Source organism: Sus scrofa, chromosome 11, assembly GCF_054392235.1.
Source record: "Sus scrofa isolate SSC_HxYL_T2T_F1_AM1 chromosome 11, Sscrofa_HxYL_maternal_Yorkshire_Landrace_v2.0, whole genome shotgun sequence".
Classification (NCBI taxonomy): domain Eukaryota; kingdom Metazoa; phylum Chordata; class Mammalia; order Artiodactyla; family Suidae; genus Sus; species Sus scrofa.
Window position 1 is genome coordinate 19,930,058 of NC_139393.1, and position 12,789 is coordinate 19,942,846.

The following is a 12,789-nucleotide window of genomic DNA, read 5'->3' on the forward strand; positions in this document are numbered from 1 at the left end:
AACGAGGGATCCGAGCCGCTTCTGCAACCTACACCACAGCTCACAGCAACGCCGGATCGTTAACCCACTGAGCAAGGGCAGGGATCGAACCCGCAACCTCATGGTTCCTAGTCGGATTCGTTAACCACCGCGCCACGATGGGAACTCCAAGATCTACTTTTAAATTGTCCAAAATGTTTTTGTAACTATACTCTTTGAACCACGGAAGTTATGTAGGCAATCGCTCCAGTGAATTCCCGAATACCAGTGCCATTCACTCAACCACTGGTACATGTTCTGCTCACCTGGCTTCTACATTAGATTTCTTTCCCCAGCATGGAAGCACCAGAGACATGATCCAGCAACCTGTGCGTTATTAATAGCATTAAGTGTTTTGCTATATGTTAAACACAAAAATGGCTGAGAAGCTAAAATCTCTAAGGACACCAAACATTTGTTTGCGTTTTCTCTTGCTCATTTAAATCAGTAATCTCAATTGTGCTCTCTCATTTGTCTTTTCAAGTACTACTGCTACTATCTCAACTATAGTGAGAGAATCCACATAAGAAATCTTATGTCTGAAGTGCAAAAGGGAGCAGTTTTCCAAGAGATTAGCATTATGCGGATAATAAAGTTATTGTATTATTTTGCTCTTGGAATAGGAAAGGATTTTTAAAAAGAGAAACTAGTCTAAAATTAGGATGTCTATAAAACAATTTCTCATTATAGTCCTTTTTTAGTAACCAATCCTACAAAACATAAGCAGCAAAACGGGAACAAAAAAATTAAAAATGTACAGTTATTGCATAACAATTTAACTACAATGAGAAATCTGAACCAAATTATTGGCATTATATAAAATTAGCACAGGGGAGTTCCTGTCGTGGCGCAGTGGTTAACAAATCCGACCTAGGAACCATGAGGTTGGGGGTTCAGTCCCTGGCCTTGCTCAGTGGGTTAACGATCCGGCATTGCTGTGAGCTGTGGTGTAGGTTGCAGACGTGGCTTCGATCCCGTGTTGCTGTGGCTCTGGCGTAGGCCGGTGGCTACAGCTCCGATTGGACCTCTAGCCTGGGAACCTCCATATGCCGTGGGAGCGGCCCAAGAAATGCCAAAAAGACAAAATAAATAAATAAATAAATAAATAAAATAAAACAAAACTAGCACAGGCCTAGGTTAAAAAAAAAAAAATAGGTCAGAACTTAAAAAAAAAATCAGGCTGTAAAGGCTTTTAGTGCTAGGTTGGAACTTAATCACTTTTCATATCATTAGGGACAAGCAGAGTATATATATCTAGTACACAGCAGATTTATATAGAAATACCTTAAAAATCTTTTTTTACATACATTAAAAGATGACCTTCACTTCTATATAATGTTTGTTCAATCGACACTGAAGACGAGTGTACTAGTCATAATACTTTATGAAATTTCGGCAGGTTTTCAAACCCACATTGGTGAGATGTAACATCGCTGGGCAATCAAAACAAAAGCCTAGATTAGCACTAATAAGCATTATATACAAATAACGGCACCATATACAAATGTTATTTACTGTAAATAATAGACTTCCTGGAGCTCCTGGTGTGGCACAGCAGAAACAAATCCGTCTAGGAACCATGAGGATGTGGGTTTGATCCCTGGCCTCGCTCAGTGGGTTAAGGATCTGGTGTTGCTGTGGCTGTGGCGCAGGCTGGCAGCTGCAGCTCTGATTAGACCCCTAGCCTGGGAACCTCCATATGCTGCAGGTGTGGCCCTAAAAAGGAAAATAAATAAATAAATATAAATAAATAAATAAATAATAGACTTTACCAGTGATAGGCAAAATGGTAAGGTATATTTCTTCTGCCACTGGCTGTATCATGAGTTTGTATTGTTCCCCAAAAGAATATCAGCTGTCTTCCTAAAAATTTTAGGCATAATAGGAATGCTCTATTCTATAATTTATTACAAAGTTAGGTGTCAAGGTTAGAGGGGGGAGGAAGTGCACCTGTTCTGGACTCATTTTTGTATAAATCTTGGATTTTAATGGCATTCGACGAGATAATTACACATATTATAATCAAATATGAGTGATTCCTTTTAAAAATGCAGAACTTTTGACAAGAAAATTTCAAGTATGTTCTTCTAAAAGTATAAAAGAATTCAAATGTGGAAAGTTATACCTTCCACCACATTTAGAAATGTGAAAGTTACACAAAATGACTACTAGAAAAAATAATTCCAGTTCTTAAGATCAGAGAGATCTGCGTCTCTACAGTGAACATGTGAAAGTGCTCTGACCTTATGCCAGGCACCAGATGCATGTACACTAAGCGCTAAGTAGTCATTAGATCCTGCTCCCTTATTCCACCACGCTCCTGGTTCTTGGATCCAGGGGTATGGTTTTCTTTTGAAAGCAGGTACGGACATCTAAGTAGGTTGTGATTAATTTGGATGACATAATTTCTCTGTTACACCAGGGATTTCTTGAACATCGAGGTGCTCAGTAATACTTAAATTCCTAGTACAGGGTCTGGACATGCAGCAGGTGCCTAAAGATCTTCTGAAGTTCCCCTTGTGGCTCAGCAGAATCAGAAACCAACTAGTATCCATGAGGATGCGGGTTTGATCACTACCCTACTCAGTGGGTTAAGGATGTGGCATTGCTGTGAGCTGTGGTGTAGGTCGCAGACGTGGCTCGGATCCCGAGTGGCTGTGGCTGTGGTGTAGGCCATCAGCTGCAGCTCCAATTCGATCCCTAGTCTGGGAACTTGCATATGCCACAGGCACGGCCCTAAAAAGACACACAAAAAAAGATCTTTTATGAAAGAACCATGGAAGACCATTTAGTCCAATACATCACTTCACAAATAAATTTAATGAAGCCCAGGAGAATTAGGTACAATTATTTTTGCACTATCAAAGAATACAAACAGAATGTCATCTGACTCCATGTACACCTTCAGGAAGGAAAATCATGGAGCTGTTAGGTCGGCGACCTAACTAAATAACAGATTAAGCAAATAAACTCTGGTAATAAGTGACGCCATGTTACAACTGGATAATACTCCCATCCAACCAGAAATGATACAGCCTGAATTTCTACAGATTCTTCCTATCATAATGGGTTTACTTAAATTTAGCCACACTTAGAGTAAGCACTACATGCTAACTATTAAAACAGTAGTATTGTTATTATTCTGTTCACAAAATTAATAGAAGTTTATCTATTATTCATAAAATTACAAAGGACAGGAACAAAAGTATTAAAAGCATATGCACATAAAGCAAAAAACAATAAAGGAAAATAACTCAGGTACACAAGCATATAAGCATTTCAAAATCAATGAAAAGGGTTAGACACAAATTATAAAAATACCCAAGTAAAGTTAGAGGAATAAAGCCACAAAGCAAAAATCACAAAGTTGGTAGTGAATAAGTTGTCTCTAAAGTTACTCATGAAGATGATTTTGGAACATTAAAAAGGGAGACAGAAGATGCCTCATTTTAGCTCATCCTGTCTGACCTTAAACTAGTGCTAATAATAATGCTTACAGTTTTCATTATAATCTATTATTAATTATCATTAAGCCCATTTTTAATGTTAAAGGAAATTTTCTAATAATTCCTAAACTATCAAGACAGCTGAGTTGAAAGACCTATTTCGATTTCCAGTTAAATGGTTATCTTTCCTTCCTCCTGAAAGCTCAACAGAGTGATAGTAAAGGGATAAATAAGCCTTAAGCCAGGGAATGAAAATGAATGACAGAAGACAACATATGTAAATAAAAATTATGAAAGTGTAAGGAAAAAAACCTCAAGCTTCCAGAGGGGGGTTAAAAAAACAAACAAACAAAAACTGGTCCTACTTGAAGAACCAGAAATCAGAATGGCATTAGACTACAAATTAATGGAGCAGTGGCATCAAAATGCTAAAACAAAACACTGCTCACCTAAAATTTTATACCCAGATAAAATACCAATTAAATTAAAGATAAAGATTTTCAGACATGTAGAGTTTTTAAAAAAAACTGATCTCAGATATTTCTCTTGGATTTATAAAACTGAAGATACAATGTAGGATGAAGGCAAAGGCAACTCAATCCTAGGACAATAATGATTCCCAGACCTCTGTGTAGCAACATGCCCAGAGTACAACTCTGGGTGGAAAGACTGAAGAATGACAAATGCGATATTAGCAAGAAAAATATGAAGATTGATGAGTTATCTCAAGTTTGTAGATACAAAAGGCAAATCATATGGAGTCAGAGAGTCTGAGGATGAATAGCAATACACAGAAAATTAAGCAATCCAGCCGTGAGCTGTGGTGTAGGTGGAAGATACAGCTCAGATCCTGAGTTGCTGTGGCCATGGCTGGCTGTGGTAGCTCTGATTCGACCCCTAGCCTGGGAACCTCCACATGCCATGGGTGCAACACTAAAAAGACCCCTGCAAAAAAGAAAGAATGATGGGGGGAGTGGGGCTTTTAATAGATGGGGATGGCAGAAAGGGAGAACATTTAATGAGTTTTTATGTCCTAGGCACTGTTAATCCCACCATAAGAACACTGTAAAGTTGGTACCACTATCCTATTTTACAAATGAGGAAACTGAGGCTTAGAAGGTTTCTAGATTTGCCCAAGTTATCAGATCCAGGAACGAATATTAACCTTTGCCAGGAGGAGCTAACACGACCTGAAATTAGTGTTAGGTTCGAGGCAGTACTCTATAAAATACAATACCGAACGAAGAGCAGCTCTGCGTCATCAATTTTCTACTTTTATCTTGAAGGCTACTTCTAGAAATCTTAAAGATGCGGTAGTATTAATCCCAGCTTTATCTATTGAGTTTCGCTCTATTCCAGGCATTGTGATAAACTTTTACAGATTAGCTATTTCCCTTTAGCTGACGGAGAAACAGAGAGTTGAGGTAGTTTACCCAAGTATCACAGTAAGTTTCAGAGATAGGAAATCCTAACAGCCTACACTGCATAGTCTGAGTTCCCAACAAGTACTGTTGCTTCCTGAGCCATATCCCTTTTTTGAGTGGGGGAACTGGGGCAAAAGGGAGACACTGATAATTCCGCCCCCCCCAACCATATAAAAATGTAAAAATCATTCTTAGCTCATGAGCTGTACAAAAACAGGCAGAAGGCCACATCTGGACACACAGGCCATAATTTGCCACCCTGGCTCTCCACTGTAAAGGAGCTTCTGAAATGGTGGCCTATGTCAGGTCTTCAGGTTTCTGCCTGAAATTCTTGTATGAATTAGTTGTTAATATTTAAAAACAAAGTTTTAAATAAACATCCTGATTCTAGCTTACCTTTAAAAACCGGAAGGTCAAGAAATGCTGGATTTTTTTTTTAAATAAAAATGAAGAATATTCTAAGTTGTTTACTATGCAAAAAAGCCTAGCGTCACTAAATCCTTTGCTTGGGCCCAGGAGGCACTGAGTTTGCCATCTCTCCTTACCGGTGCCCAGCACTGCCCCAGCTTCAACTGATAGGACTGGGAAATTTTTTTTCAAACGCTAAAATGAAAGTAAGGTAAATGAACTGAGGAGAAAGCTTTTTTAAAATTTAAAAATTAAAAAACTGACATAGTTTAGAGGTTCCTGCTGTGGCAGAGTGGAATCGAATCTGACTGGGAACCATGAGGTTGCGGGTTCGATCCCTGGCCTTGCTCAGTGGGTTAACGACATGGCGTTGCTGTGGCGTAGACTGACAGCTGCAGCTCCGATTAGACCCCTAACCTGGGAACCTCCATATGCCACGGGTACTGCCCTAAAAAACAAACGAAAAACCCCCAACCTGACATAGTACATATAGCAGAACAGAAATACTTAGGGCTGGCTGACAAAATGAATTTTAAGAAATGCAGACCTAGGAGTTCCCGTCGTGGCTCAGTGGTTAACGAATCCGACTAGGAACCATGAGGTTGCGGGTCCGATCCCTGGCCTTGCTTAGTGGGTTAAGGATCCGGTGTTGCCATGAGCTGTGGTGTAGGTTACAGACATGGCTCAGATCTGGTGTTGCTGTGGCTCTGGTGTAGGCCGGCAGCTACAGCTCCTATTAGACCCCTCGCCTGGGAGCCTCCATATGCCGCGGGAGAGGCCCAAGAAATGGCAAAAAGATGAAAAAAAAAAAAAAAAAAAAACAAGAAAAAAGAAAAAAGAAAAAAAGAAATGCAGACTTAGATGGACTGACTCTTGCAGTTATTTCTCCCAGCATAAAGATGATTCCTGTTCCTCTTCTGGATGCTGCAGTAAGTGATTTACTTAGCAATGCAACTTAGCTTTTTGGCTTTCATATTAAATAATTTTTAAACATCATAATCATATTTAAAGCAGAGAAAACTATCCAAGAATTAAAGCTTTATTCTAAACCTATTCTGCAAAACACATGCTTAAGTTTTTAAAAATAATCTTGGCATTACAAGTTAAACATTCAAATATATAAAACGCCATTAAAACTTCTCATTTTTTAAAATATGAAATTCAACCATGCCAAAAAAGGCTTATGCAGCTATTTCAAAAGTATTAAATACCTAACTCCATACCTAGTGTTAATATCCCAAATAAACTCCCTACATATTTCACTTGAAAATGTTTAGGATTTATAAATTGAGCAAATTTAATTTCAACATTAATTTCTCTTCTCACAAATATACATTAGCTCTAAGTTATACAAGCAACATTAAAAGATAAGTACTAAATGACAAATTAAAACATCCCTCTATCATAAAAACAAGAATAATGTTTTCATTTCTGAAACTCAAGACTGAAATTCCTGTTTAAAAATAAAAAGCCTATGCTAATTCTTACTTGATTTTCCCGAATGGCAGAATTATAGAAATATTTCATAAAGTTCTTTTTCTCCTCTGATAAATTAAGAAGCTCAAAAAATCTTCAATCATTTAAAACTGTTGGTAACACATAAATAGGATTATACTGCAGATTTCTTTAAAGCTATTAAGTATATGTATCATAAATACTGATTAAAGGGGATAATCACAATTAAATGATTTTTTAATGATGTTCTTAGGGTCATAGCTATAAACAATATTTCTAACTTTCAACTTTCAGTCATCTACCCTATAAAACTTTCACTGTTAAGCTCTTTGCAAAGAAAATAAGAGAGCCAGGAAATAACTCTTTACACATAAGCTTCTTGAAAACATAGCTCCAGTGTTACAACTTTCTATAGACAAAAACCATCACATTCATAAATTCAGCACCATCAAATTCAAATCCTTTATTTTAAGGGGAAGCAGTTACGGCCTGAAAAAGTCCTTTGACGGCAAAGTCCTTAACTCCTTTAGTCTAAGAAGTAATAAAAAGTGCCAAAGTTTAAGAGGATGGATTCACTGATGTCATTTTGAAGACAAATTTTCTGGCTTTTCGTCTACTGACATCATGATATACAAAGGAATCTAAGAAGTTTTAGTTACAGTATGAATTCAGAAAGCATTTTCCTTTTGGAAAAAGAAAATGCCTTTTAAACAGACACTCTGGATATTTAAGGTATGGTATGAAAGAACAAATAAGAGAAATAAAATGTCCCACCTTACATCAAGCTTTGGCAATATCCAATGAAAACTTTTTTTTTTTTTTTGCTTTTTAGGGCCGCACCCATGGCATATGGAAGTTCCCAGGCTAGGGGTGGAATTGGAGTTACAGCTACTAGTGACCTACACCACAGCTCACAGCAACGCCAGAGCCTTCACCCACTGAGCGAGGCCAGGGATTGAACCCACAACCTCATGGTTGTTAATCAGATTCATTTCTGCTGCGCCACAAGGGGAACTCCCAGTGAAAACTTTCTAATTCTAAATCAATTTTAAAAGGCCTGTCCCATGTGTTCCAAAAGTATTAAAACAATACTTCTATTCACTCAAACTTCTTACATGGCAGAGCTGAATTCCATCATGTCTTACAGATTTATGACTTTGCCAAGAATAATATACTTCTTCTGTCTCATCCGAAGAAAATATACTTAAGATGACACTGGGAAGACCCCAAGCAGGTGACATGTCTCCACCTGCAACCTTGTCCAATTTCTGCAGCAGCAGCAGGAGCCCATGAGGCACGTGCACACAGGAGGTCCTGCCAAGTCACTCGGTATGCACAGGGCCGATTAATTCATCTCCCAGCACGAACCCCCCATCGCAGACCTCAATACCCTCATGCAGAACTGAACTGCGGTTTTTCCACTGGCCAATGTTTACAAGCACGAAATTACACAACTGGGTAATGATACGCACTTTTGTTAAAAGGAACAAAGCTCCCAATCCCTGCTCTAAAGACGGAAACATTTCAGTAAATGTCATCATATTTGATGTTCCTCCTCCTCCTCCCCTGAACCCCAAGCCGAAAAATAGGAAGAACACCAGCACCAGCGAAAAGCTAAATTACCAAACCCATCAGCCCTGCTTATGCAAACGGAAATGCCAGAAAGCGGAAAGGACTGGGATCCAAATAGCCATTTTGTGATGCATAACTTAGAACTTGCCGAGTTAGCAGCCCTTCACTTCTTAGGCGTCCCTCCTGCCCCACCGTCTCCCCTCCAAGAGCACTTTACTTTCCTCTTCCTTTTAAGGATGTCTACAACTACACCCCCAATGCAGGGCTGAGGAGAAGCAACACTCTCAGCAAAACAGCTTGCAGGGGTAACTACGAAGCAAACTTGACCTTCTTCGAGGCCTGACCTTGGGAAAGGCATTTCCTAACGAGGCATGACAACAAAGAATTATTGACAACTACTGTTCTACAGGGAGGTTAACCCAAAAGGAAAATTTAGCTGATTACATAATACCTCTATCTATCTCCTTTCTCTGTGACCCACGGCTACTAATATGAGGAAGGAATGTAACAAGCCGATCAGGGGGAGGAAGAAGGGCAACAGTCTGGATAGGGTGAGGAGGTAGTTGTTATTTTTCACAGTGAAAACAATTCGATTCCTGCCAAATATAATTATGTAATTCTAGCATTTTCATAGAATTTTAAAATGGGAAGAGTCCTTTATAGACCATCTGGTCCTAGCCCGTCATCTTAGAGATAAAGAAATCTGAAAACTTAAGCCCAAGATCAAGCAGTTGGAGAATGACAAAATTGGGACATCAGACTCAGGACACTGAATATTTTCTTTGATACGTGCACCTATGTGACAAACCATTTTCCAAAGTTAAAGACACAAACACTCATGAATGAACGGCCGCCTAGAACATAAACCATGCATATAATTTCAAATTCACCTCTGTTATACGAAACAGAGGTCGTGCTCTACACCTCTGATAGCTCTGTGCCAATTAGGACAGGTGCAGGAAGGGGAAAACAGTTAAAGAGAAACATGTGGGGAAAGGTTACAACCGAGGTAGTTGAAATAATACAATCAAGATATGGCTGTTGGGGTTAATAGCTACTGAAAAGATAGCTTTGAAAAATGGGGAGATGGACCTGTTTCCAGAGGTTTCTCACCCTGCAGTGAGAAAAGAGCTAAAGAAATAGCAAAAGACAGCAGCAGTGTAAAAGTATTGGAATGGGTGTTACATAAGCCAGCTGACTGGAGTGATGAGAATTTTTATGGCATAAGACTTGAAAAATCTGCATTTTAAAACCAGAATTCCAGATGACCCCAGAGCAGGCGATCCTTAAAGAGTGCGTTTTGCGACACCATGGCCTTCGGAATACTGTGGTCAAGGAGAGTTAAAGGTATTCTAAGTCCTTGTTCTGGAGTTCTGGCTCCTAACTAGCTTAACTGGATCCTCTCGACCAACCAGGCAAGGAAATGCCCTAGGCAAACACAGGAAGGCTGATTCTGTGCAGAACTCAGAGACTAACTCAGCGGTTACCATATCGTCACCCCAAAGAACCAGAGAACATTATGTAATCACGGCCCAGGATCTCAGATGAAGAGATGGCAAATTCTTTCATGACCGTCTGTTATTAAGGTCTTCATTTACTGTTAAGATACTGATTATAAGGATTCCACTTTTAATGCAGAGCACTATTTTGTCACTCACTGAAGAAATCTTTGAGCGTATAGCTAGAAAAAGATTTCGTCATTGCATTATCTGCCAAATCCATCCACGACTGCTATGTGGTTATAAAGGAAGGAAGACTCGGGCTCTCACAGCTTAATTCCAATATTTTAATTTGGATATGGAGATCTGGGAAAACAAAGCACGGAGCTATGAATGGTTACTCTTACTGCTGCTCTGACCATAATATTTGGATACGGTGGAACTTTGAGAAATTTTGAAAATGTGCAGTCCCCATTTCAGAAATGATAGAAAATGTGAAAAGTCACATTTAAAGCTGTCCAGTAAATTAACTCTGATTTCAGTTCAGAGTGTCAAATCTCCTTCACTACAGGACAGGGAAAAGCTTTCTGAAGTAACACCATCCGATGCTTTCTCTATTTTTTAAATGGGAGGAGTTATATATGTTTATAGGATTTTTGAAAAGATGGACAAAGGATTAAAATCTACCTAATCTCTATATATATAAGTATTTCAGTCTGTTATGACCAGGCACTTGACCACCTATCTATTTTAGGTACAATGAATGTTAGATAAACATAGAGCTAAGATAATAATTTGCTGCAGGAATTATCCTCTGTGGATTCCAAACATTTTCTCTTAAGACCAGGACTATTTGCAATGGATTCAGGAAAACAATACCAATACCAAAACTCTTAATCCTTTTAGGGAATCAGTCCACTTCCTATTTCAGGGCAAGGCAGTCATTTAAAACTCAACTCCTCGTGTTTGTGTTTTTAACTAGAATATTTCCAAAAAATGAGTACAGGCACGTCCAAACCAACATGTTATTTTTCACACACTTTCTTACAGTGTGTTTTCCTTTGAATAGCAGTAATTTTCATCAGACCATATAAAAAATGCTTATTACTCATACCTGCACAAACTATTTTTTTAAAGGTAAAACTCAGTTTTAACTTAGTTAAAACACCCTACTTATAACAGGTCTGGAAAAATGCTAACGAAAAATTCAGAAATAAACGATGCAACCTAAATAACTTCTACAATTAATTTCTCTAGGATTAAATTTTAGCAGCCTAAATAAAGATCTGGTAGAAAGAGGCTGTGAGGCTTTCCTATTTAACTTCTGCGACAATTACCATCATGTCTCAAATGATATTGTAAGCACTAAAACTTAGCACAATTACGGTTCCTTTCGTCATTTTTGCTTAGGGCTAAAAGAGAGATTTTTCTAAAATTAAGGACCATTTAAAAAGGGACATAGGACAAGTTTCTTAACGTTTAGTTTCACTTAGCGTAAGGGGTTCTCGTAAAGATACTGATATAATTTAAAATTAATTGTCGGTTTTGCACTAACATCCACATGGTAATTACTGATCTTCACCGGGCATATGTGCTTTAATTATAAATTAACAGCCAGAACCAACTGAGCAGACCGTCACCTTGCTTTCTCCCCTCACCCGCTCCCTTGCCCCGTCTCCGGACCCCACCGTGAACTTCGTCTGCCAGTACCGAAAGGCCGTGGGAAATGAGAAGGTGAAGAAGAAAAGGCTTTTAAAATTAAGAGGCTTACAGGAGCCAGACTTAGTCCAAGGGCTGTTTAGCCTGGAAACGAAAGTAAGAAGCAAGAGAGGTTTAGGCTTGTTATGATGTCAGCCATTTTAGACACATTATTTATACTGGGAGGAAGTGCCAAACTCTGTTGTTGTTTTTGTTGTTTTGCATGTCGTCGCTGGGCTCCAGGTCCACCGAACCCAGTCCCGGCCCCACGCACATTCCCCGACTGCACCAACGACCGTGCACTCGGCACAGTTCTCCAACGGGCCTCCTCGCTCCAGGCCTCCCCCAAGCCCCCGCTCCCGGCTCCGCTTTCTGCACACGCACTTTCTCACAAAGAAGCTGCGCCGGACAAGAAAGGGGAGCAGCCTGCGAAAAAGGAGAGGTCGGCCCTCTCGGGGAGCCTGTCCCGCGCCTCCTCGGGCGCAGAGCCGCCCCGGCCCCACCAGCTCTCCCCGCGGGCCCAGCGCCCTCTCCCCCGAGCCCTGGCCCTCGGACCTTGCAGTCCACCGCGATGGTGTCGGGGGGGATGATGAGCGCCTCCTCTCCGCTCTTGGGCTCGTCCTTCTTGGCCTCCTTCTGGGCCAGAGCCGAGTTGAACGTCACCTTCACCATGGCGCGGCCTGGGGCGCCCTCGGCGGCGGCTGCGGGCTCGGGCGCGGGCTGCGGGCTCCTGGCTACGGCTGCAGCCTCCTCGGCAGGGCTCCGAACGCGGCTCAGCAGCAACCGGAGACAAGCAGCTCCGCAGCGACAGAGGTGGCTACTGCTGCAGGGTTACTGAAGCCTCGCAGCTCCCAGGCGAGGGCGGCGACGGCTCGCTCGGCCCCCCTCCCCCGAAGGCGGGGCCAGAGGCGGGCAAACCGGGAGGGGGGCACAGGGGGCGGGGTCGGAGGCGGGCCGGGCGGGGTCGAGCAGGCTGACCCGAAGTGCAGATGTGTTGGGGAGTCTGACCCTGGGTGGAAGGAGGGATCCGGCTGGGAAGGAAGGGGTCCTTCTGCGTGCGGGCGTGAGTTTTGCAGTTCTGAATTCGTTTCCAATCAGTTTGCCACTGAGCACAAGGTTGCAGCTTTGGAGCAAAAGCAGGTGAACTTTCCTGGGTGCGCCGCGGACAATGGATTAACCTCTGGCAGCAGCAGCCCACCATTCCCTGCCTGGTGTCAACCAGGAATCGAAAGGCCGTGGAATTTGGGGGCGTTTACACCTCCATTTTCTCACTTTATTATGGAACCGGCTCAGTGGAGCAAAGAAATGTTGAGTTCGCTCTATCCAAGT

General features: G+C 41.1%; 1 protein-coding gene across 3 annotated transcripts in view; it reads right to left on the reverse strand.

Annotated features, from left to right (window-relative positions):
- The window catches only part of ITM2B (integral membrane protein 2B), a 29,368-nt gene extending 17,083 nt beyond the window's left edge, over window positions 1–12,285 (reverse strand). For 2 of the 3 annotated variants that reach the window (XR_014818884.1, XM_005652339.4), the window contains exon 1: window positions 12,016–12,285. Coding sequence is in view for 2 of the 3 variants with exons in the window: in XM_005652339.4 (XP_005652396.3) it covers window positions 12,016–12,132 (117 nt within the window). In the remaining variant the exon portion in view is untranslated. 3 annotated transcript variants of the gene reach the window in all.
- Window positions 12,286–12,789: the final 504 nt, after the last annotated feature.